The sequence below is a fragment of the Onychomys torridus genome, chromosome 4 (genome assembly GCF_903995425.1).
Source record: "Onychomys torridus chromosome 4, mOncTor1.1, whole genome shotgun sequence".
NCBI lineage: Eukaryota > Metazoa > Chordata > Mammalia > Rodentia > Cricetidae > Onychomys > Onychomys torridus.
Window position 1 is genome coordinate 61,454 of NC_050446.1, and position 27,397 is coordinate 88,850.

Sequence of the window (27,397 nt, forward strand, 5' to 3'; positions counted from 1 at the left end):
AACATAAAAGAAAGAAAACATGTTGACGAACCCCAAGGCAGAGAACATATTTATCAGACTGTCCTCATTCCTTCTTCTTGGGAGCAAAGTACCTGTAACTGTGCCTCAGAGGAGAGTTTCTACTCAAGGATTGACACAGAGTTGTGAGGCACAAAGTCATCTCTTTCTTTGATGATTTTTATTTTATTTAGTTAATATTTTGAAACAGGGCCTTACTGTATGCCCCTGGCCAACCTAGAACTCACTATGTAGGCCAGGCTGGCCTCTGCCTCCCAAATGCTGGAATCAATGATGTGTGCCATCACCACCATTCCCAGCTAACTAAAACTAATTTATTTTTATTGTGTGTATACATGTGTCATGGTGCAGAGGACAACTTGCAAGAGTCAGTTCTCTTCTTTCCTCCATGTGGCTTCTAGGGATCAAGCTCAGGCCTGCCATTGTCCACTGAGCCATCTTTTCTGCCACCAAAGCCATATTTAATGATCCTAGAGACTTCTGGTGACACATGGCATTTAGTGTACAGCCATTTCCTATTTCTCCTTCAGTCACAAAGATGTCAAAATCAGACATGTTCACAACCAGTAGTCAAACTTCTGGAAAGAGGCTCCCTGCTGACAGCTACTGTTCTGCTCTCACATAGGCCAGACTCACCTGCTTCCTTCCATGGTGAGTGAACTGAGTCCCAAGACAGTGCCAAGAGCACCTCCTTACATAAGAACAGTCCCTCTTGTTGCCTTTTAAAATTTTTATTTTGTGTATATATTTTATGTATATATTTTGTCTTCATGTATGTCTGTACACCTCATGCATTCCTGGTGCCCTAGGCGTCCCTGGACTGCAATTACAGATGATTTTGAGATTGTGAGCTGCTATACAACTCTAGTTTTAACAGTTTATTTTGAAAATAAAATAAAGTAATAGGCAATTTAAAAACAAAGTTATAGGCAATTTGAGAAGAAAGTACACAGATGATAGTCATTAAATAAGTATACTCATTAAGTAAATATAATGATTAAATGAAATCAGGGGAGGGGCGGGGAGGGTTTGTACTTTTCTGTACCTCCAAAGATGAGATCTGTCTTGCAGGTTCTTTAACTTCCAGAGTGGGGAGGAAAATCATGGCAATTAAAGCTACCTTATAATCATGTAAATCTACAGTAGCAACCAAATGCTGGAAACTTGATGGAATTTGGTGGTCTTTCCTTTGCAAGCACAGCAAGTCCCTGTAATAAAATAGGTACAGTTGTATGATCCACATAGGCACAAGTTAGCAATGACTGTAGATCCATTTTCTGGTTTTGGTGACTTTTTTGCATTACCTCATTTTTTACTATCCTACCAACATTGTCTGTGGGGCCATATTCTAAGGATTTTCTGCAGCCTGAGTCTGTGCTTCCTCATCTGCTCTGACTCGACAGTGGACCCTGTAAACCAGTCAACTGAATACTGGTCCACTCCAATGCTGTCAGTTCCTGGGAGCCCAACAACCACACCATCAACTCCTGGCCCCTTGCTTGCTTGCTTGTTTTTTTCTTTTTGGTTTTTGTTTGGGGGGGGGGGGATTGTTTGTTTGTTTGTTATGTTTATTTTGAGACAGGGTCTCTCTACATGGCTGTGGTAGTTGAATGTAATTGGCCTCCATAATTTTATAAGGAGTGGTACTATTAGAAGGTATGGGTTTGTTGGAGGAAGTGTACCACTTGGTGGGGGGGGGGGGGGGGCAGCCTTTGAAGATTCTTATACTTGGAATACTGCCCACTGAGTCAGTCGACTTCATATTGCCTACAAGGTGTAGAACTCTTAGCTATTCTAGCACATCTGCCTGCACGCTGCCGTGCTTTTCATCATGATGATAACGGACTGAACCTCTGAAACTGTAAGCAAGCCACCTCAATTAAATGTTTTCTTTATAAGAGTTACCATGAGCCGGGCAGTGGTGGCTCACACCTTTAATCCCAGCACTCAGGAGTCAGAGCTAGGCGGATCTCCCTGAGTTCGAGGCCAGCCTGGTCTACAGAGTTAGTTCCAGGACAGGCTCCAAAGCTACACAGGGAAACACTATCTGGAAAAAGAAGAAAAAAAGAGAGTTGCTGTGGTCATGGTGTCTTCCCACAGCAATAAAATCCTTAACTAAGGCAATGTTCCTAGCTGGCCTGGAATTATCTGTATAGACCAGGCTGTATTGGGACTTCCTGAGGTCCTTCCACTTCTGCCCCTAGAGTGTCAGAATTAAAGGTGTGTGCTACCACACCTGGCTCTTTCTTTTTTCTAATTATATTTTTAGTTATTTATTATGTGCTTATGTGTGTTTATTGGTCCTCTCCTTCCATCATATGAATCACAAGTATGGAACTCAGGTTGTTAAGGTGGGTGGCAAGTGCCCCATTTTGCTGAACCAACTCTATGGCCCCTGATCTTTAGGCCCCTGTTCTTCATTTCTGTGATTTTTTTCCATTAAAGAAATTCATGTAGGGGCTAGAGAAATGGTTCAATGATTAAGAATGTAACTTTTATAGCTAGGTTTGGTGGTACACTGTAATGTTAGTGCTTGGGAAGTGACGGCAGAAGATTGGTTTATAGTCTGGTTCACAGCTAATTGAGGCTAGTCTGAGGTACATGAAACCCTATCAAACAACAGCAGCAAAATAATTGTATGTAAATGGAATCATATAGTATGCTTCACTTACTTTTCTGACAGTGTAAATCCCTTGAAATTAATTCAGGTTATTGTGTGGCAGTAGTTCATTTTAGAGTAGTAGTCTATGTTATACAAATGAATCACAATTTTTATATGAACTTAGGTCATATGATGAGTACACACTTTTAATTTACCTTTTTTTTTTTTAATTTGGAGGTGGGAGATAGGTCTAGTATATTACAGGCTGGCTGGGAGTTCTCTGTGTAGGCTGAGGAGGGCCTTGAATTTCTGATCCCCCTGCTTCTTCCCACAGTGCAATTTACAGGTGTGTGCTTTTTTTAAAAACTTAGTAATTCTTTGTGGTTTTCACATCATGCATCTCCATCCCATTCATCTCCCCATCCCTTCATATCAGCCCTTTGCCCTTGCAATCATCCCCACACACAAAATAAAATTAAGAGAAAAGAAAAAAAATCTCATCATGGAAGCTGTAGTGTTACACAGTATACCCTTTAGTCCATATCCTATATCTTTGCTTGCAAGTGTTCATTGCAGTGGGTCATTGGTCTGGTTCAAGGCCTCTAGTTTCTGCTACGTTATTGAAACTGGGTTCTTACTGGAACTCCTCTTGGATATCCTGTTGTTGCCCTGTGTTGTGGAGATCCTGCAGCTTTGGAATTTCAGGACCAGTCCCTTCACGTGCTCCAGCAGATCATAGATGGGTGGGTGCTGGGGTGGGCCAACTCATATCCCTGGTTCTGGGCCTGGGTGGTTGTAGGGTTGATCATCCCACCAGCTCTTCCCCCATCCTCACCAACAGGGTGAGCTCTTCAGCATTGCCCCAGCTAGTTCACAAGCAGCAAGGGGCATGGCCAATTCTCCTGCTTTCATACCCTCAGGGCCTGCTCACCCACACCTACACCACCAGGGCCAGCTCTTCTGAGTGCTGAAGCTGGTGAGAGGCTGGGTCAGCTCACCCGCCTGCCACAGGTGGAGGGGGTGAGGTGGGGAGGGCATCTTTCCCTCACCTGTGCCACCATGTCGGGGAGGGGGACCGGCAGAACCAGCTCTCTCAGTCTCATGCTCTCAGGACCAGGTCCCTTGCACCTCTGTGTAAGGGTCAGCTTCAGAGTGCTGCTGCCAGTGAGGGCAGGGTCAGCTCTGTGCAGCCCTGTCCTCTCCATCTTCAGTGGTCACAGCAGTCATGCACCTAAACACAGACAACCACTATGGTAGGGCCACGTACCCAGGCAGGTGGCAAGCAGGTCACCCTCCTCAGTCTCCTCACCACCTTCACCTCTTCAAATCTGCCTCTCTCCACAGGATATGAATTCTGTCTCTCTCCCGTACCCCACCATATATTTGCTCACCAGTCATGTTTCCTCTTAGCTGTCCCAGGTGGGCAGCTGCATGAGTGTCTTTCTGCTGTTCAATCTTAATGGTGCTGGGCAGGGTCCTGTTTTCTCCCCAGGCATGTGCTTTTATCTGCTAATTTAAAAAAAAAAAAAGTCTCTTTTTATTGTTGTTTGAATGTATGATACAATTTTCTTACCTATCAAAAAGAAAGTACTTGAGGTTGGGGGAGCTGGAATGTTGGCTTAGTGGTAAAGAGCACTTGTTGCTCTTGTAGAGGCATTTTCTGACTTCCTTGGGCACCAGGCATACAAGTGGTACATGTAAGCAAAACACTCATGGCACATAAATTATTTTTTTAAGGAAGACTTAGTTTTTCTAAATATTAGTCCTTTTATTTTTTAATTGACCCTTAGTTTTAATATTATCATGAAAGTTGACATTTTCTTCCCTCTCTCCTTTCAGCGGCTGTGTGACTATGTTTGTGATCTACTCTTGGAAGAGTCGAATGTTCAACCAGTGTCAACACCAGTAACAGTGTGTGGGGACATACATGGACAGGTAAATTTCACAAGGAAGTTTTAGGGTTTGTAGGTCAGTGTCCATTTGTTTCTAACTTATGTTGCAAAATAAAATCTAGCTGGTGATTTAGGTGGTGTTAGTTTTCATGCCATGTGTGGTTCTTGGTTCACTGTACTGGCAAATAAAAGCAGTAGTCAAATATTTCATGAACTTTGAATTTCTCTTGTAAAATGTATAGACTGCTGTGTTGTTCTATGGAGCAGTGTCAGGTGTTCCATTATGGTGGAAGATGTAAAATATAACATAGACACTCATAATAATTATAGTTAATAGGAGATGGTTTGGTTTTAAGTGCTTTCCTTGTTCATTCATTAATGTCTTATTAGAATCTGATCATTTCTTTAGTGAGAATGAGAATAGCAAAAGCTCAGAAAAGTAAATTATTGCAAGATTTTTGTAGCAAGTCACTGATAGAATGAGATGAAAAAGATTTAGTTCATTTTTTCATTGGCACTGTAGGACCTGGAATACCTGCTGGGGTTTTTTTTTCCATTTTTTTTTATTTTATTATTTTTAAGTGTGTGTGTGTGTGTGTGTGTGTGTGTGTGTGTGTGTGTGTGTGTGTGTGTTATGTAATGTCCATGTGTGTGGAGGCGCCCATAGAAGCCCATAGAAGAAGTTGCATCTCCTGGAGTTGGAATTACAGGTGGTAATTGTTGGTTTTAAATATGTGGTGCTGTTAGCATGCGAGGAAAGGTCAGAGGGATTACAAAACCCAGTATCAGAGCTTTATTAGGAGAAAGGGGACAGAAGAGAGCATGGCCAGGCCTGGGGCAGAGACACATGTAGGAGGGGTGGAGGGAAGAAAGAGCAGAAGAGAAGGGAGGAGTCTATGTCCAGTTTTTTAAAGATTCCCCTGCACATGTGCAGGTGGGCTTACAGAGCTACACCACACATGCGCTGATTGCGTGACTGCTCCGCACATTTGTGCAGTCATGCAGCACACTCATGATGTAAGACGTAAGACCCCTTACTTAGCTACTGAATGACACATGTGTGTGTGGTCATATAGCTGGAGTGGCAGAATCCTAACATTCTAGAATTTTTGCTTATTATAAAAAAGCAGGTGAACAGGAATAGGGGCATCGGTTCTCCCAGAAAACTGCTTCCAGCTCACTCAGTGGGCGTCGGTTGACTCTTGAGGGGGTAAGGAATGGGAGGCTTCTGAGGTAGACTGGCGTCCTGGGATGGTGGGCTGTCATCTGCTGCCTTGGAGCTGTTCATCTTTCTTGGCTTGGGACTCAAGATGCTATCTGAAGCAGATCCGAGCTGTCCAGGTAGATTCTCTGTAAACATATTATGAAGCAGCCATGGGAAATTTAAAATCTTGAGCCAGTGACCATATTATTGTAATGTTTTAGTACTCTGCTTATATTGGTTAGTATTAGTGAGAGAGAGACCTGAGATAAACCTTATCAGAGACAGATTATTTTAAGGCACCTGTTTCCTTTATTAGTTTAGCATACAGGAGACACAGGTGATCAATTGTTGAGAGCATTTAACAGTAATAGATTGTTATATTAAAGTCTGTTTTTACAGGGCCCAGACACTTTTTGGTCTGGGGGTATAAATACCTTTGAACTGTTACTGTTCCTTATCACTTGATGGTCCTTGAACTCCAGCTCTATGGTGATCCTATAACAATTGGCCGAGTAGTTCATTAGAAGAGGGAATCAGGAAGGGAAAAGCTTGAGGGGTGAGTTCTCATTCTTCTGGAATTGGTGACAAGGATCCTGATGTCCTCTGGAACTTGAGAGAGAGCAGGGCCTTGTCTGTGTCACTGTGCATGAGGAGGAGAATCACTGCTGACCGGTCTGGAGTGAGCAAATGAAACAAAAGCTCCTACCTCAGCCGGAAACTCTTTTCCTATTAGGTACACCTGAAAGGACAATTAAGTCTGGTGAGGTGGGTAAGGCTGTCTTCCTACCCCAACAATAGGGAAATGAGGAGAGGTGGGACCCCAAAACTCCCTCAGGACTGAGTAAGTGGCTCGGTGTCCAACAGGAAGGAAATGGATCACCCCATTGCATCCTGGGTTCCCTGTGGTCCGTGGCCAAGCCTAGGAGGTCTACTGGAGGTCTTTGTTTGATGTCCCTATGCCACCAGGTGCATGAGGGCAGTCAGCTGACCAGTTATCTCTCTAGGTGGCACTTTGAACAAGGCTCAGTTGATGGCCCGGCAGGGCATGCACTAGCCTGCATGGCCTTTTCTAGCACACATTTGAAACAGGGACCTGGAAGTCCTTATGCAGTAGCCTCTCGGATAGCGTGTGCCAGCATTTGGCAGTTTTTTGGGGGGCTTTTTCATCTCTCCCATGGCGCACCTTAAATGCCACAGCTGAAACTTCCACCTGTGGGGTCAAAAGCCTTGCTCTACAGATGCTTAAGTTTAGCCCTGGGAGACAAGAGATAGATTTTATTCCATAACTTGAATTTTTTTTTTTTTTTTTTTTTTTTAATAGTTTGCTGGCTTGAAGACAGCTTTAGGAAGACCTGCCAGGAGGCAGGTTGTAAACTGATCTCTGGCTAGAAAGCCATCCAAATTATTATGATCCTAATGTGGATTCTGATTGTAAACTTATTTGCATGCGTCCTAGCCTGCTTCCAGACCTGTCCATGTTTAGCGCCCCACCCAGTACCAGAGAACAAAGTGAATGTCAGTAAATGAAGGTTCTTTTAGAGTCAGAGATTCCTCACTCGGGAATGCAAGTGGGCAAGAGAGAAAGACTCAGAAAGGGAGGGTTCAGAGTTTAGGTAAAAGTGTGGGGATAAGGTAACTCTTTTCATTTGCCTGTTCGCTGGCAGAAGTTAGATAATTCCCGTGAAATACCAGGGTTAAAGCAGCCATTACAAGGCCAAATTTACTGGTATCTGGGGATATTTAAGGCATTTCTCAGAAAAGGTGTGGGACCAAGAGGAAGAAGCCTCTGTGTCCAATGACAGCAACCAAGTGGGAAAAAAAATAAAAAGTTAAAATAACAAATGGGATCCAAGACTCCCATCCCAGGCGTCCCTAGGGTAGGTAATCTGTGGACCAGCATAAATTAACAGCACAAGTTACCCCACCTGTCATCACAGGAGGGGCAAGGGCAAAGGGTCATGCATACTGGAGGACCCCCCCCCAGGAGTCCAGACAGCATTCAGTACTTCATCAAGAGAGAATATGTTGTGGTACACAGCCCGAGAATCCCCCCAGGGGTCCAGCACGAGAAATATATCTCAGGCTACGGTCTCGGGAAATGGCGAGGGATCAGAAAGGGAAAACTCACCAATCTGGTTAGCTAGTGTGTTGTGCGGAGCAGTCCCGGCGGCTGAGCAAATGAAAAAAGCAGAGCAGGCAGTTGTAGGTCCAGTAACCCCCGTTACAGGGTCTTGGACACAGAGCGCTGGAAAAGCCCATTCTGTCACAGCACCAATGTTGGTTTTAAATAAGTGGCACTGGGGCAGAGATACATGTAGGAGGGACGGAGGGAAGAAAGAGCAGAAGAGAAGGGAGGAGTCTATGTCCACCTTTTTAAAGATTTCCCTGCACATGTACAGGTGGGCTTATGGAACTATACCATGTATGCGCTGATTGCATGACCATGCTGGGCGCATTTGCGCAATCACACAGCACACTGATAATGTAAGATGTAAGACCCCTTACTTAGCTACTGAACTGCATATGTGTGGTCATATAGCTGGAGTGGCAGAATCTTAACAGTAGTGAGCTACCTAATATGGGTGCCAGTAATTAAATGCTGGTCCTCATGTTCATGCTCTTAACTACTAAGCCATTTCTCCAGCCCCTACCTGCTGGCTTTTGTTTGTTTATAGGAATTCCAAAGCACTGACTAAAGGGTACACCTTAACATTAGATAGACCCTACTGTTAGTGTTCCATCTCTGTGTTAACTTTACCTGACTTTGTCACTGGGAACTAAAAGCTGAAAGGCTTGTTCATAGCCTGCTGTGTACATACAGTGTAGTTGGGACAGTAGGACCTAGAATATGCTGTGAATAATCTCTCTACCACACAATTGACTGACTGCAAGTTCCCTCCCTGATGTGATGGTATATAGGAGCAGAAATGTATCTAAATTGGCCCTGAGTAGAGGCTGCTTCATAAATAAAAACCATTTTGGCTACTTATAAAACTATTTCCTTTTTGCTTTTTCAAGCAGTTTTCTGGATGATGAGGTTATATTAAGCCTGATATCTGTAATGCCAGCTCCTAAATAGAAGCCTCATGATATCATCTTTGATGTGTTAGCATTCTGTAGAGTAAACTTTAGAGAATGGATTTCTTAAGTTTCCTTGTAACTCGCCCCCCCAATATAATTAACATTCATATTTTGTTGCACAAAGAATGTTAATTTAATCAGTACCTTATCATATGTGGGGGTTTTTTCCTTTTTTTTTTTTTTTTTGTTTGTTTTGTTTTGTTTTGTTTGTTTGAGACAAGGTATCAGTATATAGCTCTGGTTGGCCTGCAACTCACTATGTAGGCCAAGCTGTTCTCCAGCTCAGAGATAGCTCTGCCTGCCTCTGAGTGCTGGATTAAAGTTGTGTGCTACCACACCCGGCAGCATGTGTCTAAAATGTTAAATAAGTCAAGTAATCTTTTTCCCGGGTTTATATTAAAATTGAAGGGTTAATTGTATTGTCAAGGCCTTTTATTTTATAACCTAGGCTGGCCTTGAATTTGTGTTGGTTCTCCTGCCTTAGCTGCCTAAGTACTAGAGATCATCAGTATGAGCTTCTTCTATTTTATTTTGTTTTTTTTTTTAATTAGATTATATATTTTATGTATGGGTATTTTCTGCATGCCTCATGTAGACCAGGTTGGCCTTGAACTCACAGAGATCCCCTTGCCTCTGCCTCTGAGTGCTGGGATTAAAGGTGTGTGCCACCACACCCGGCAGACCAGGAACTTTTTATGAGAATTGCAATTGCGTTCTTTAATTTCAGGATCAAGTTGAGTCTAAATGAACATACTGGCAATAACATGATGAGAAGCATTGACATTATGACCTAGGGAAGAGATTATAGCCTTCAGGACTCAACACAACTTGACTTTGGCTAAATACTAGCTACTTAAAAAGCCACTTCAATTTGCACACAGATTCTCTAAGTGTGGCCTACCGACCTTACAAGTAGTAAAAGCAGTGGTGTGTGTGTGTCTGTCTGTCTGTCTGTCTGTCTAAAATGTGTGATGGAGTGTGCCTTTGATCCTAGCACTGGAGAGGCAGAAGTGAGTAGTCTCTTGTGAGTTTGAGGACAGTATCCTGGTCTATAGAGGACAGCTAAGGCTACACAAGAAAAGCCTGTCTTGGGAAAAAAAAATCCAATACTACTTTTTACTTGAGAGAAAAGTGATAAATTGTCATTACTTAAGCTTGGATATTTGCAAAGATGAAGAAAGTAAGCTACTTATTTCAAAGGAAATAGTGATATTTTTGTTGCCAGTGACAGTATTTGAGTTTACTAATGGAAAATTTGGATTTGGGAAAGTTCAGTTTAACTATGAACCAAACTTTTTTTGAGATAGGGTCCCACTACATAACTCCAGCTAGCCTGGATCTTGCTATGTAAACCAGTCTGGCTTAAACTCCACCTGCCTTTGCCTCCCAAGTGCTGGGATTTGTGTACCACCATGCCTGGCCATTTCTGATGCTTTTAAAGACTTTTCTGATTAGTGATGATATTTACAAATTTTTTATGACATAAAAAGTATCATTTCAGGAGGGGAAAGGACAGGGGAACCCATGGCTGATATATAAAATTAAATTAAATTTTAAAAGTATCATTTCATATTCCTAATGACCATATCATTTACTCAAAGCAGATAGCAGTAGTCTATTTTTATATATTGTGGTATGATGTTAGATTCACTCAGATATGGTTTTAGATTTTATATTGAAAATTATTCTTTATTTTTCTTAAGCTGCCACTTGCTGGATTTTAGCATAATATTAAAAGTAGAGTATGTACAGTAATGTGAGAATGTTAACATATACTTCTTCCAGCTCTTGGGAAACAGAGGCAGAAATTGCAAATTCAAGGCTAGTCTAGGCCCCATAGTGAGAACTTGTCTCAAAAGACAAAAGACAAAACAAAAAAAAACAAAACTATCCCCAAACCATTAATCTGTTTTGTGTATATTTGTATGAAGCTGACATTGTATAGTTTAATCAGTGTATCTCAGTAGTACAGAGAAAGATTATGGGCCTCTAGATATCTTTTAGTAAGGTAAATGTAAAAAATTGCCAAATTGTATAGCAGTGCTTATTCTCTTAATTCACTTAGTTTTATTTTTTTAAACATGGTTTATTTTTATCAAAATAGATTTATGTTACTATATGATCTAAAATTAAATGTTAAAAATCTTTTTCTAATGTGTTACATATATAATTTTTCCTTTGTTTTTATATACGTGTATGGCAGTTTTACAAGCATATATGTCTGTGTGTCTGTGCACTACATGTGCACAGAGACCGGAAGAGAGTGTCAGATCCCTTTGGTAAACTGTGATTCCTAATTAGTCTTAACAATAAAAACCCAGAATCAGATATTGAGGGTGAAAGCTGAAAGATCAAAGAAGCAGAGCAGCAGCCACTTCTTACCTCTACGAATCCTCAGACTGAATGAGCCAAGATCCTGTCTCCACGTCCCTGGTGCTGGGATCAAAGACATGCACCACCACCACCACCTGGCTTTGTTTCTCTTTTAGACTGGATCAATCTCTTGAAGCCCATGGTGGCCTTGAACTCCTGATCTTCCTGCTTCATCCCAAGTGCTGGGATTAAAGATGTGTGCCACCACTGCCTGGCCTCTATAGTTCAGTGGCTAGCGCCACCCTCTGATCTTCAGGCAAAATTTGTCAGAACATAAACAAAATATCACATAACACCTGGGACTGGAGTTACAAATGATTGTGAGCCACCATGTGTGTGCTGGAATGAGACTAAGTTCTCTGGAAAAGCAGCCAGTGTTTTTAACATCTGAGGCATGTCTCCAACTTTTACCCATTTGTTGTTATTGTAACATGAACTAAAATTTTTTGAGATCTCCAAGAGCTTTTAAGGTTTGGAAATTAAATCTTGGCAGTTTTGCTTATACTTTATTTCTTCTTACAAATGTAACTATTTGAAGTCTTTTTAACTGTTTCTTTATATATCTCATTCTCAGTTTTTCTTAACTCTTTCACAGGAGTTTGTAATCAGCATAATAATATTGCTTTTCTTTTACAGTTCTATGATCTTTGTGAACTGTTCAGAACTGGAGGTCAGGTTCCTGACACAAACTACATATTTATGGTATGTAAACACTAGTAATGCCTAGTGTTTATTTAAAATCAAAAGGCTTTAAAATCTGGCTTATTAGATACAAATTCTATAATAACTGCTATTTAAATGTGAGAAAAGGTGAGTCTGTACTTTTCTATATTTTGTCATGTCTTCTACTTATGTATAATTGCTGTGTTTGTAAACTTACTGTACAAATAGGACTGGGTTGTGACTGCCAGTAATGGCAGGAGGACCACATTGAACCTCTGGTTTAGTTTATGAATGGATAAATACATGCAGGTATAGTTTGGTATTTCATACTTTTCCCTAGTACACACTTGCTATTGTGGTGGACTTTTTTCTTTTTCTTTTTTTTTTTTTTTTTCTTTTTTACTTTACTTTTTTAATATAATGTTGAACTTTTCTGAATCATGTGTGTGTGTGTGTGTGTGTGTGTGTCCCCACACGCACACGCATTGGACAACCTTGGCTGTTGTTCCTTAGGTGCCATCCCCCTGTTCTTGAGACAATGCCTCACATTACCCTGGAACTCCCTAAGTAGGCTAGGCTGTCTCTCTGAAAGTCCCAAGGTTCTGCTTGTCTCTGCCTCCCCAGTACTAGATTATTACCAGCACCTGGCACCATGCCTTGCTGTTTCTTTGTGGGTTCTGGGGATTGAATTTAGGTAGAGGCTCATTCCTGAAAGGCAAGTACTTTACCCACTAAGCTATCTTCCCAGCCCATTGATTAGAAAATTTTTGACAATTTATTTATCTTATTTTATGTGTATGAGTGTTTTGCTTGAGTGTGTGCCTGCACCATGTGTGTGCCTTCTGCCTAGGGAGGTCAGAAGAGGTCATTAGATCCTATGGAACTTGAGTTACAGATGATGTGAACCACCGTATGGGTCTAGGAATTAAACCCAGGCCCTCTACAAGAACAAGTGCAAAGTTCTCTGTCACCTTCCTAATTAGTAGTATTTTAAGTTTTTTTAAGTTTATTATTATTGTTTATGTATATGGGTATTTTGCTTTTATTTATGTCTATATGCCACATGCATGCTTGATGCTCATGGAGGCCAGAAGAGGGTGTCATATACCCTAGAACTGGAGTTACAGATGGTTATTAATAGACCTTGGGTCCTCTAGGAAAACATTCAGTGCTCCTAACCATAGAGTCACCTCTCCAGCCCTGTATTACTGTTTTTTAAAGCTGTTTTCTGAATATTGGTATAATATTAGCCCAAGGCAGACATTAATTGGAAGGGTAAATAGTATTTCATACATGTAGAGTTGTGGGTTTTGTTTTTTTTTTTCTGATTTTTTTTCTTTTCTTTTTTTATGAGGGGGTCTCACTGTGTTATCCTGGCTGACCTGAAGCTTGCTAGGAGGACCGGGCTTGCTCTCCACTTTATTGCCTTGAGAACAGAGTCTCTCATTGAACCAGAAACTCTCTGGATTTCAGTAGGTTTCACCAAGGCTTCCCCTGTCTCAGTCCCTCAGTGCTTGGGTTATAAGTGTGTGCAGCCATCTTTTTACATAGGATTCGAAGCCCCTCATGCTTGTAGAGAAACAGATCCTGTTTCTAAATAAGTTTTAAGAAATTAATTCTTTAAAACAATGTACAGCTCCTTATTGTTGTTCTTTGGGCTATTACAACTATTTTATGGTTTGTAACTGTAAACTTTTACTTTACAGGGTGATTTTGTAGACAGAGGTTACTATAGTTTGGAGACCTTCACTTACCTTCTTGCATTAAAGGCTAAATGGCCTGATCGTATTACACTTTTAAGAGGAAATCATGAGAGTAGACAGATAACACAGGTGTATGGATTTTATGGTAAGACCTTCTTTTCTCTGATTCTGAGTAGTATTTTACTTTGGGGTGCGGGGGGGCGTTGTATATGTACTTTGTTTTTGTTGTTTTGTTTTTTTCTACTTTACTCCACATTTCTCCCAGTCAGCCAAAAATCTTGCATATAGTGGAAGACTGACTACTACTACTACTAAGGCTTTAGTGTATATCTTTCCAAATCTGTGTGAAAAAAATGTAATCTTAAATTTCCCACTTTGGAATCACTTTGAGTGCTTGTTTAAAATGCAGATTGTGGGCCTGTGAGATGGCCCGCTGGGTAAAGGCACTTAATAAAGCCTAATAGCTAGAGTTCGTTTACCAGGGCCCACATGGTGGACAAAGAGAACCTACTCCTCCTGAACATTATTCACTGACCTCTACACACAGGTGCTGCTCCAGCATAACTCCCAATACACACACAGAATGAATAAATATAATACAATTTTTAAAAGATTATTGTTTTTAATTATGTCTTGATTTGTGTGTGTCTACATGTGGGTTATACACGTGAGTTCAGGTGTTCTTGGGAGTCCAGAGGCATTGGATCCTCTGGAGCTGGAGTTACAGACAGTTATGAGTTGCCTGAATGGGTACTAGGAATTGAACTCCAATCTACAGCAAAGGATCTTAACTGCTGAGCTATTTCTCCAACCCCAATTAAAAGAAAAAAAATTTTTAATGTAGATTATTTGCCAGATGGTGGTGGCACATGCCTTTAATTCCAGCACTGGGAGGCAGAGGCAAGCAGATGCCTGTGAATTTGAGGTCAGCATGGTTTAAAAAACAAAAATAAATAAATAAATAAAAATTTAATGTAGATCGCTGGGTCTCACTTCAAACTTCGTAATCAAATTCTGTTGGCATAGGAATCTACTGAAGGTGGATGTTACGCATATTCAAGACTGGACTTTTATCTGTGCATGCATTCCCCCCCCACCCTCCCACCCCCGTTCCCTCCTTCCTCCACTCTTTATTTTGGTCAGTGCTGGAAATGGAATCCAGAACCTATGCATGCTAGGCAAGTACTCTACTACTGAGCTATATCCCCAGACCTTCCTTAATGCTATGTTGTGTGCTTAGCCTTTTTACTTCCTCAATCTTTTGGTTGGTCTATTATTTTGTTTTTGACAGGATGTCTCCATAGAAGCCCAAAGTGGCCTAGAGCTCACTGTCATCCTGGCTGGCCTTGATCACATGATCTTCCTGTGGCAGTGTCCTGAGTGCTGGGATTCTAGGCATCTACCAATTCCTTGTTGTTCTATAGCTATATCATATTACAATGTGTAGATGTACCATATTATTCAGTCTGTTTCTCATTGGACATTTAGTATGTTTGTTGTTGTCTTCTTTTTTTTGAGATTGTCTTGCTACATGGTTCTGGTCTGAACTCTGTAGACCAGTCTTACCTTAAATGTGCTCCCATCTCCCTGCCTCAGCCTGTGGAATGCTGGGATTACAAGCATGTGTCACTGTACCCATCTGAATGTTTTGTTCTTTTCCAGGAAAATCAGTATTTTGGGTAGCATACTGTGATGTTAGCTCAGTGAAGCAAGACTAATATAAATTCTGAGAAATGCTTTCTTTGGTAATTTTATTAAGATCTGCCTGCCTCTGCCTCCCAGTGCTGGAATTAAAGGCATGTGCTAAATATCTGGCAAATAATCTACATTAAAATTTTTTTTTTCTTTTAATTGGGGTTGGAGAAATAGCTCAGCAGTTAAGATCCTTTGCTGTAGATTAGAGTTCAATTCCTAGTACCCATTCAGGCAATTCATAACTGTCTGTAACTCCAGCTCCAGAGTATCCAATGCCTCTGGACTTCCAAGAACACCTGAACTCAAATGCAGACACACACAAATCTAAACATCATAGAGTATTGCACAGTATAAAATGATTGTGGAACAAGATGCCATGATGGTATATAGATCCCTTATCCAAAATACTTAGGTCTAGAAGTAGTTTAGATTTTGGATTTTTTTTTAAAGATTTATTTACTTATTACACATACAGTATTCTACATGCCAGAAGAGGGCACCAGATCTCATTATAGATGGTTGTGAGCCACCATGTGGTTGCCAGGGATTGAACTCAGGACCTCTGGAAGAATAGCCAGTGCTCTTAACTTCTGAGCCACCTCTCCAGCCCGATTTTGGATTTTTTTTTTTTTTTTGAAATATTTGAAAAAACATGAGACTTCTTGAGGATAAGACACAAATCTAATCGCAGTTATGTTTTATTTATATATGTGTTACATTTTATGTATATATGTGCTATATTTTATGTCCTGAGTTCAATTCCCAGTAACCACATGGTGGCTCACAACCATCTGTAATGAGATCTGGTGCCCTCTTCTGGTCATACATGCTGTATACATAATAAATAAATCGTAAAAATAAATAAATAAATAAATAAATAAATAAATAAATAAAAAAATGTGTGTGAGCACCATGGCCGTGTGTGGAGGTCAGACAACAATTTATAGGAGTTGGCTCTTTTCTTCAACCATGTGGATTCTGAGAATTGAACGCAGGCTTGATGGCTTGTGTGGATTCTGAGAATTGAACACAGGCTTGATGGCAAACCTGAGATTGCCATCCTAATCTTTATTTTATTTATAATTATATTTTTAAATTTCTCTTTCATACTCAATATGCATCCCTGACTGACCTAGACTGAGCGTGGCTTGAGACCTCAAAGCTCGCCTCCATAGTGACACACTTCCTCCAACAAGGCCATATCCACTCCAACAAAGCCACACCTCCTATGAGCTTAAGGGGGCAGTTACCTTCATACTACCATAGCTCTTACACTCCAACCTCCCAGTTATTTTGCAGCCTCCCAATATTTATTTTTAATGTGTTTCCATTTTGATTGAGGTCTTTTATAGAATTTTTCGTGTATGTTATCATCTTGATGCTTAAAAAGTTTGGGTTTTTTGCAGCATGGTAAATTTTAGACATTTAGATTATGGATACTCAAAAATACATGTCTGAGAGATAAGTGGTTTGTGTGTGTAATTATACCACATTCTTCAATGTAGGGCAAAGGAGCAAAAAAAAGGGGCAAGGACATAGGACCTACCTTTTGCTCAGTATGCTTTGGCTGAAGAAATAACAGTACAGAATTAGGTATTAAATTTTCTCTTTCCAAGAAGTATGTTCACACTAAGTTTTTATAGTTTTATTTAGCAAGATTAGTAGCTACTTAGGAAAAGGATAATTTTATTTACCATGGCATTTACAGTGATTTAAAGCCTTAGGTAGCTATTAATTATATTGGTTGCTTAAGTCACACTGATAAACGTACAATGGGGACTTGAATTTTTTAATTACATATGTTTGTGTATGTGTATATGTATGCACATATGCTCATGTTCTCTCATGAATGTCTGTGAGAATGTATGGAGCTGGGCTGTGGTGGCTCATGCCTTTAATCCCAGCACTCAGGAGGCAGAGGAAGTCGGATCACTGAGAATGTATGTGCATGTCTGTGGAAGTCAGAGGAGTTAGTTCTTTCTCTGAACCATGTGGGTCCTGGGGATCAAAATCAGATCATCAGGCTTAAAAGCAGTGCCTTTAACTGGTGAGCCATTTCCCTGGCCATTCGTAATATTCTGAGTTTAATTAGTTCTACCTGTTAGAATTTGACTGGATGTCGGCATTTAGTTGCAGTTTTCAGATCTCATTTAAAAACAAAACAAAACAAAACAAAACTTTGCCCTGAGAATGTTGGGATAGGAATTATTCATGCTCCTCTAATTAACGATCCTTTATTTGATTTGATTATCTTCCTATATTAATGAGATGCACTACTTTATAGAATTACTTGGCATTAACATAACTGACCAAAGCATTTGGTTTGCCTTATGTGACACCAATAATTTCCTTCTACATAACATTTTAGTTAATATTTCCAACTTCATTTTAGGATCATTCCTGGAACGAAAAGGATTATGTTTTTTAAAGATTTGCTTTTATTTTATGTATGTGAATGTTTTGCTTGAATGTTAGTATGCACTACATTTGTGCCTGGTACCTGCAGAGGCTAGAAGAGAGTGTAAGATCCACTGACTGGAGTAATAATTGTGAGCTACCATGTGGCTGCTGAGAACTAAGCATCAAGTGCTCTTAACTACTCAGCCATCTCTCCAGTCCCATCTTATTTGTATGCATGTATATACGTACTGTGGATTGAGCTTGGGCTTTACACATGCAAGGTAAGCATGTGCCTGTAGATGGATTTTTCTTTGGGCCTCCAGCTCACAAAAATTGACATGGAGTCTTATTATTAATTATGAAAGCTTGGCCATAGCTTAGGCTTTTTTCTAACTAGCTCTTATAATTTAAATTAACTCATAGTTTTAATTCTATGTTCTTTAACATGGGCTCAGTTACCTTTACTCTGTATTGCCCATCTTGCTTCCTCTCCATGTGGCTGGCAACTCCACCTCTTTTCTTCCCAGTGCTCTCTCTATGCAGAATTCCCTGCTATACCTCTTGCCTAGCTTTTAGCCATTTTAGCTTTTTATTAAGCTAATCACAATGACACATCTTCACACAGTGTAAAGGAATATTCCACAACACCTGCCACTGGATATATCCCAGGCTTCCTTAGAATATGTGTATTGTTAGACAGTAGACTTCTTTTGGTTCTTTATGAAAAATCTGTTAGGGATAAATATGCACCATAATTTTCTAGATTAATGTGAATTTCTTTTCTAACAAAGGTCACTATAGCATTAATGAGAACATTTCTGTTTTCTTTACAGATGAGTGCCAAACCAAATATGGAAATGCTAATGCCTGGAGATATTGTACCAAAGTTTTTGACATGCTCACAGTAGCAGCTGTAAGTTTGTATGAATCTCCTTAGAACCTCAAGTATTTTTCTTGCCAATAACATTACTTATATAGTTTTATCAGTTGTAGCCATTTATTTAGTTTTAGTATTTATTGTTGAATTTAGACATGACTGAGTTTATTGTTATCCTTTGTTACTCTTTTTTGCTAGTTAATAGATGAACAAATTTTGTGTGTTCATGGCGGCTTATCTCCTGATATCAAAACACTGGATCAAATTCGAACCATTGAACGAAATCAGGAAATTCCTCACAAAGGAGCATTTTGTGACCTGGTGTGGTCAGATCCTGAAGATGTAGACACTTGGGCAATCAGTCCCAGAGGAGCAGGTTGGCTTTTTGGAGCAAAAGTCACAAATGAGGTAAAGCTAGCATTTTTGGAAAAGTAGTTTTTTGATTGATAAAAGAATAATGATGATCTCAGATATTAAACTTACAGCCTAATTTACTAAAATTGTTGTTGCTATGTGTATCAGATTTCTACTATAGTTGATTGAATTATGCTTCCTAAATGATTCAGTGAGATTTTATAATGAAAGCACCTATTCCAGCTTTATCTGCTAATATTATTAAAATAATAGTTAAGTAACAGGGTCACCAGAACAAAATAGGTAAAATTTTTGATTTTTCAAGACAGGGTTTCTCTGTTGCTTTGGAGCCTGTCCTGGATCTCGCTCTGTAGACCAGGCTGGCCTCGAACTCACAGAGATCTGCCTGACTCTGCCTCCCAAGTGCTGGGATTACAGGTGTGCGCCACCACCGCCCAGCTTGACAGTCTTCTAATCCCAGTTGATTTCACATTTTATTTTACTTACTTACTTTTTGGGGTTTTGAGACAGGGTTTCTCTGTGTAGTTTTTGTGCCTGTCCTGGATCTTGCTCTGTAGACCAGGCTGGCCTCGAACTCACAGAGATTCACCTGCCTCTGCCTCCTGAGTGCTGGGATTAAAGGCATGTGCCACCAACGCCCAGCTTTACTTTTTGTTTAAGTGAAATTTTTAACTTTTTTTGTTTGTTTGTTTGTTTGTTTGTTTGTTTGTTTTGAGACAGGGTCTATGTAACTCTAATTGTCCTGGAACTCGCTATGTAGACAAGGCTGGCCTTGAACTCACCTGTTTCTGCCTTCCCAGTGCTGGGATTAAAGGTGTGCTACACTGCTCTGTATGGCATAACCTTTATATTTTATTCTGTGTCTATGTACCATGTGCATGAAGTTCCTGCAGAGGCCAAAAGAAGGTATTAGATCCCCTGGGACTGGAGTTACAGGTGGTTGTGAGCTGCTATGTGGTGGTTAGGAATGAAACTCTTATCCTGTGGGAAAGCAGCCAGTGCTCTTAACCACTAAACCATCTCTCCAGCCTGAATTCAAAATGTAAAGTAACATACATGCGCTAAGAGAATTCAATATTGTTCCATAGCACTTACTAAATCTCCATGACTAGATGAAAACAACCATTAGGATGAACAATTAGACAGTAATAATATAAAAATAACTTCTTGCTTACAATTTACAAAATATAATTATAGTCTTTGATCTCTGATCATATACAGTGCTGGCTGCATGAATACAACAATTTTAAAATTCAGAAACTATTTGCTATAAATCTTCAGGGTAAATAATTTACAAATAAGATACAACCAGAAATTATGATATCTGCTGCTGATACTTTATGACTTCAGCTTTATCAAATTATGTATCTATTTGCCCTATACATATACAAAATAATGAATACATCAAAACATCCATAAACAAATATATGGGCAGATAACATTCACTCACGCAGGGATGATGTTCTGTTGAGATGTGTTCCAACATTATGGAGTCATGGAACAAGGTGCTAGGACCATTGGTTTATCCTCACGGAAAGACTTTACCCATTCCTTTTCAGGTTACAAAGAAGAGTAATCTCTTTGTGGCATATACTAAGTCCTCATATAATAAGGCTGATATAATGTTATTATTATATCATTAAATAGAAATCCTTTGTTTTGTATCTGGTGGTAATTATGTAATTTCTTTCCCTCTAGAAACTTTTTTTTTCCTTGATACAGTTGTTACTAGGTGGCCCAGGCTGACCTCAAACTCTTGATTCTCCTGACATTTTCTGTAATGTTTATTTGCTTGCTAGTTTGTTGTTTTTTTTTCCTATATATATGTTGGAAGGATGAGAAGAGGTCATAGGACAACTTGTAGAAGTCAGTTCTTCCCACCACGTAGGTTCTGGGATCAAATTTTGGTCATCAGGCCTGTTGACAAGCACCTCTACCAACCTAGCCATCTATTATTACTATTACTATTTTAAAGATATGCTGTCTCTGTGTTGCAGAGGTTGGTCTCAAACTTGTGGACTCAATTGATCCTCCTACCCAGCCTTCCAAGTAACTGAGAGTACAGGTGCTAATTACTATTCCTGGCTTGAAAACTTGAAATTATGGGCTATGTACTTCAGAATAGACTTGGGCCAAAGTGTTACTGGAAATTTGGGGGGTGATTATAGAGTGGGATTTAGAATCATGATAACTTCAATAGTGATATTTGCTGCTTGGAATGGTTATTAAGCTGTTGAATGGAATACTCACAAAGCCTTTCTAAATTGCAGTTTGTTCATATCAACAACTTAAAACTCATCTGCAGAGCACATCAGCTTGTGCATGAAGGCTATAAGTTTATGTTTGATGAGAAGCTGGTCACAGTGTGGTCTGCTCCTAACTACTGCTATCGCTGTGGAAACATCGCTTCCATCATGGTCTTCAAAGATGTCAATACAAGAGAACCAAAGTTATTCCGGGCAGTTCCAGATTCAGAGCGTGTTATTCCTCCCAGAACCACGACGCCGTATTTCCTCTGAGGCCATTGCTGTCCTGCTGGCCCCTTTTTGCCCTCCTGTACCCCAACTTTCTTGTACCCTCTACAACATACTTTTTATCGAGCACTTTGCTGCTGAAATGCTGCCTCTTGCCTTTTTTTTTTTTAACTTTAAATTATCTAAATTTATTGTTTGTTATGATGTCAATAGCAGTGTTTTTCTATCAGTTTCGTCTTTCATTCCATCCCCACCTTGGACTTGTTTGAGAAGACTTAAGAAATGTCTTAATACTCACATTGCTGCATGTAGCTCTTGCTTATTTGCTGTTCTGGGGAAACAGGAAGCATTTCCTCTTTTAAAAAGCCAGTTGACAATTACATGGAAATCCTCCTCATTTGTATCAGCCAGCCTTCTGTTTTTGTTTGGTAGGGTTTAAGAAATTTCAGCAGCAAAGTTGTCCAGTGGGCAGGATGGACTGCAGATGCCTGAGTCATGTACCCTTGTCCCAGCTGTAAACTTCACTGTCCTTTGTTGGATGATGATTTGATGTTTTAAAAGGGTATAAAATAAATTGGTCTAAAGGGCTGCCCTCCTTGTTGTGTTTTTAAATTTTAGTTAAAAACTGCTACAGCTTATGACTTTGTACATTAAGATAATTGTACTGATCTTTTTTCAGATTTCTTGTATTTTTTAATAAAGTAATCTTAAAACCCAGATAGGTTAAGTGTTAGAAATTTTAAACAACTTACTTTATTAGCTGAAAGTTACTTCTCCTTTCTTTGTTTTTCTTTTCTTTACTTCTTTTTTTTTTCCTTGTTTTCCTAAGAGTTTTTGACCCTTTGGTTATTGAGTCTAAAATTTTGATTGAAATTTAATATTTATTTTTTTAAGATATCACTAAATTGTGCCTAAAGAACATAACTGCCATATTAATGTTTTGATTTCTATCCTCTACAGTAGTAGAAAAACATCTAATACTTGTAGTGCTGATGTTGATTTGATATCAGTTGAGTAGAATGCTCAATCCAGTTTACACTGTCATGAGTATCATCAAGTAAACTTATACTTTTCAATAACAAGCATTCTCTCACTGTAACCCTTGACCTCAACTTTTACAAACTATTCAGTTTTTAACTGCAACTTTAAAGGCTGAAAAATCAGAACCCTTGTGTTTGTGAACTGTAATCTGAAGCAGATTATTTAAAGTGTGGAAAAAAACAGACCGTTCTCTTGTGAAGGTCTGTTATACCATATTTCAGCTTTGTATGTGTAATTTGACTATCAAAAGGGTTGTGATAATCAGTTCTTGATATGTAATTGTCCACTTAATAAGGACAAATATATCATTGTCTCTTATGACTGTTGTCATAGATGATTTGGGGATGTACCATCTTGTGAAATTGTTGGTATCCCTTTACAGTGATAATTAATTTTTGTCATCCCAGGAGATCCTTGTGAAGCAATTGATAAAGCACTTTAGCATCTGGTCAGGTAGTTTGAAGGAATGACTTTTCCCCTTCAGGATAAGAACTTCCAGGTTACCTAAAAATGCAATAAAATCTTAATAGTCTAAGTTTCTTGGCAAATAATCTTTCATCAGGGTTTCTTTTACTGAATGAGCACAATGTTGTTTTGATTTTGTTTGTCCCCAACCACCCAGCTCCTTGTACAGTTTTTAATTGTGTAGCTCTATGAAAGAAGTGACTGAGACATTTGCTGCACACACTTGAACTAATGGTGGGTCAGTAGCTTTGTGTTACTGTCCTAACCCCAGTGTAATTCAGGTGGAAAGGTATTTTTATCTCATAGGAATATGTAGCTATGTATTTTATTAATTGTGAAACACTGGAATTAATGATGCAGACCACTTAGTGTGGTTTTGAACAGCTCTCTGCAGTATTTTCTTGTTTGTGTTACCATAAGTTGTAAGTGCTTGCCCTGCACTGCTGTAAAGTTGGTAACTCTCAGTCCCCTCTCCACTTCACACTCCTTAGCTTAGGTTGATGTAGTTGGTTTCATTCTCCGTTAATGAGACTTGTTTTCAAGTCATTGTGTACTGCTTTTGTTTGTCACTAGCTGGGCATGTGCCAATAATATTCTGTCCATCCCTTAACTGCCATCTCTGTTTTGCCTGACTTTTCTTCAACTGAATAATGGCTTTGAGGCATGGAAAAAGTAGGGGGTTTTGTTTGTTTGTTTGTTTGGTTTGGTTTGTTTCCGAGACACGGTTTCTCTGTGTAGCTTTGTGCCTTTCCTGGATTTCACTCTGTAAACCAGGCTGGCCTCGAACTCACAGAGATCCACCTGCCTCTGCCTCCCAAGTGCTGGGATTAAAGGCGTGCACCACCACCGCCCGGCTGGAAAAAGTAGTTTTTACTATTGGACTTGTGAAGGAAAGAGAGTGTGAATATATTGGACCTTGCAAGCCTGAAAAAGAATATTTGGATCCCTCTACCAAACAAGGGCTATATATTATACAGAGTAATCATGTGGTGGGAGATACTTGCAAGCCAGAGATCCATAGGCTAGGGAATCTGCTACTCCCTGTATCCAGGCTGAATGTAAAATCCCCTATGTTTTATCAATGGGGCTAAGAACTATTTTTATTTGCCTGTGATATACTTGGTTTCTAATAAAGTGTCCTAGACTCCAGTGAAAATGATCTACTTTGAATTGCCATTTCCTCCCTTTCTTCATTTGGCTGATAGACTTTTGGCTAGCTTTCCATAGATCATTGCTTCTCCTTGAAGAATCTCACTTCTTTAAATATGTTCACTTGGGCATGATCTTAAAAAGCCTGGACCAAGACTACATCTAATATGCAACCTGTATCAGTTCCTGTTCCATCTGGATGTCTAGAACTGTCAGAAGATTTTGACATCTTAAACACTGAGTTTTGCTTTTGAAAGAAGGTTCAAAATGTTCATTGCATTTAAGTCTGTATGTGTTTGCTCTGTAAACCCAGCTCCAGGTGTTGGGAAAATGCCTGTACTGTGAAAACCTGCCATTGTCAGAAGTAGAATCACTTGTCAGCCTCCAGAAAATTGTGTACAGAGTTTGATTTAACTGCAAGAATCCCAATTTTTATATGTCATTGTTTTTTAAATGCTAATGTTTGTAAAGCACCTCCAATTCTTTGAATGAAAGGTGCTACATTCCCTCAGTGTCAATTAATAAAAAGATTGTAGGAAGTTTGTGAAAAATAATTTTATCTAATACACTCTATAGTATTTCCTGAGAAGAAGGTAGCATTTTGTATAATTTATGTTTTCAAAGAAATGCTTATTCTTTCACTTGGTTGTGTGACTGATAAACAAAACTAACCTTTCTTTTTCCCTGCATTTGCCTATGAGCTAAGTGTTCCAGCTCCTTAAAAGCACTATTCCAGCCTAGATTCTGTGCTCAGAACCATGCTTCATGAGGTCATCACAACTCTTTCAATTGTGTATTTATAGTGTGGTAATGATAATGAAAGATGTGGTAATCAAAACCAAAAAGAAACATTTGAAAAGTCCCCTAAAATGATGCAAGTTTCCTTATCACATGAACATGTATCTTTCTTATGAGAATAAATTTATGCTTAGATTATTAACATGGTTCCTAATTCAACAGTGTATGAAGTTTATACCAAAATATTTATTGCAAGTCTATAATCAAGCATTTTAGGTTAATGCTAACCATGCCCTATTTTGCAGTGCTAAGGAATGAACCCAGGACCATATGCATGCTAGGTAAGCAGTCTACCACTAAGCTACATTCCCAGCCAGCCCACACACGTCCTATTTTGTGATCCTTTTTTTTCTGAGGGTGGGGGACACTGGTTGTTTTGAGACAGGTTCTCACCATGTAGACAACTGGCCTTGCAGAGATCTACCTGGCTCTGCCTCCCAAGTGCTGAGATTAAGGACATAGATCACATCACCATACCCAACCTGTATCTTGTGGTACTCTTGGTATGGATCTCTGCCTAAGTTGCTCCTACCCCCATCCTCACCTTCCCCATATAAGGAAATGGCATTGGACCTGGACAGGTAACCTGTCCAGGTCACAAAAGAACTGGAAATTGAACCCCTGGAGGGCACACCACAGTGACTGCTGAAGCCTTCTATTTTAAGCACTCTTGGGTTTTGCAGCTTTGTGACGCTGAACAAGTTAAGTTCTCTGATCTTTCATTTCTGCTCTAAAAGGAATATAGTGAAGTTGGTCATAATATTTAAAATGGCACCCAAAAAATGCCCAGTACTTGGCACAAAGCTCAAGTCTATTTACTAAAAGACTCAACTAAAATCAGTGTGGTTAGGAAGAGGAACTCAGTGAAACATGGTTACTAATGGTGTAGCATTTTAAAAAGAAGAATTTATTTGTTCTGTGTGTATAATTGTTTTTGCCTGCATTTATGTATGTGAAAAGTTCAGAAGAAGACATCAGATCCCCCTGGAACCAGGTTTAGGTATGATTGTGAACCACCATGTTAATGCTAGGAACTGAACCCAGGTCCTCTGCAAGTACAAGTGCTCTTAACCACTGAGTCGTTAATCCAGCCCCATAGTGTAGCCTTTTAAGTTCAAGGATTTGAAGAAAGTGTTTTATGCAGGAGGAGACATGAAATAATGGGCTGGGTAATGGAATGTGCATGTTTTATACAAGAGCCCAGAACCTGAGATGATAGAACATGGACACACATGAAGGGTACATTTTAAGAAGGCCCAGCAATTAGCTGCAGTTCTGTTGACAGACTGTCTATGCATCAGAGAGGACTGACCAATCATGGAAAATGTTGGATAGTAGGAGGAGGATTCTAGGCGGTAAGAATGTCATGAGTGATAATTTCAAGATTAGAACATGCCCTCTCCACCCAAAAATCCTTGATTTATTTTTGCTGAATTGATAATGTAAATAGAAATAAAGTTGAGAAAATCGATGGCTCTATGGCCCTAGAATTACTTCATTTAGGGGAAACAACAGACATTTGATAATATTTTCTCTAATCAAAGTCATTTTTAAAAATCCCATAACAGAGCTGGAGAAATGGCTCAGTAGTTAAGAGGACAAACTGCTCTTTTCAGAGAAGCCTGGGGTTCAATTCCCAGCACCCACATGGTAAGTCACAATCTGCAACTCCCATCTCGGGATCCCACATTTGTGCACTGTGTTGTGCACAAACATACAAGGAGGCAAAATACTGATACACATAAATACAATTTTAAAATTCCTTTAACACCTGGAAATGCAATTGTGGAGGAGCACATATTGGGGATCCTAGGCTACATCCTTAGCAGTGGGACAGCAAGGTAGCTCAGTGAGTAAAGGTGTTTGCCACCAAGCCTGATGACTTTGATCCCCAGAACCCACATGATGAAAAGAGAGAATGACTGACTCCCACAAGTTGACTCCTGACCCCCTAAATGTCCCCACATGACAACACCCTCCCTCCCTCCTCTTCCTTCCTTCTCTCCACCTCCCTCTCTTCAGCAATGCAAAAAATAAAATCCCACTACAATTTACTGCATCCCATTTCATAAAAGCATAAAGGGTGGATACAAGATGAACCATTTAGGAATAAAGAACCCATTGCATCAAATACATTTGGTTCTATGAACAATTAGCATCTCACTATTTGGGATCCTATCCATTTATGGAGATTTGTGGGATATTTGTCCTCATGCATTTTTTATTTGCTATCATGTGCTGTGTGTGCAGGTGTGTGTGTCGTGTGCACATGGAGGTTAGAGTCTTCGACAGTCTGTTCCTCTGTGGGCTCCAGGATTAAACTCATAATGTCAGGCTTGAACAGCAAGCACCTGTTACTCTTCTGAGCCATATCTCTGCCACTGCATTGTTGGTGTGTTTTAACAAAATGTGCTCTAATAAAATGAAAGTGGCTCAAGAGAAAGTTTTATGCCTTCTCCCAAATCTAACAGGAAGAAATGAACTTAGGATCTACCAGACAACTTTGCATAGGAATAAAGATGTACAGAGTTATTACTCATCTTAAGAATTGTATTCTTTGCCAGGCATGATAGCTCACACTACAGAG

The 27,397-nt window shown here is 39.7% G+C and overlaps 1 protein-coding gene across 1 annotated transcript in view; it reads left to right on the forward strand.

The window, feature by feature from the left end:
• The window catches only part of Ppp6c (protein phosphatase 6 catalytic subunit), a 32,689-nt gene extending 10,741 nt beyond the window's left edge, over window positions 1-21,948 (forward strand). Inside the window, exons 2-7 of the mRNA XM_036184647.1 lie at window positions 4,460-4,555; window positions 11,807-11,872; window positions 13,540-13,681; window positions 18,465-18,544; window positions 18,707-18,916; window positions 21,154-21,948. Of these exons, the coding sequence (XP_036040540.1) occupies window positions 4,460-4,555; window positions 11,807-11,872; window positions 13,540-13,681; window positions 18,465-18,544; window positions 18,707-18,916; window positions 21,154-21,402 (843 nt within the window). The 3' untranslated portion in view covers window positions 21,403-21,948. The remainder of the gene's footprint in view (window positions 1-4,459; window positions 4,556-11,806; window positions 11,873-13,539; window positions 13,682-18,464; window positions 18,545-18,706; window positions 18,917-21,153) is intronic.
• Window positions 21,949-27,397: the final 5,449 nt, after the last annotated feature.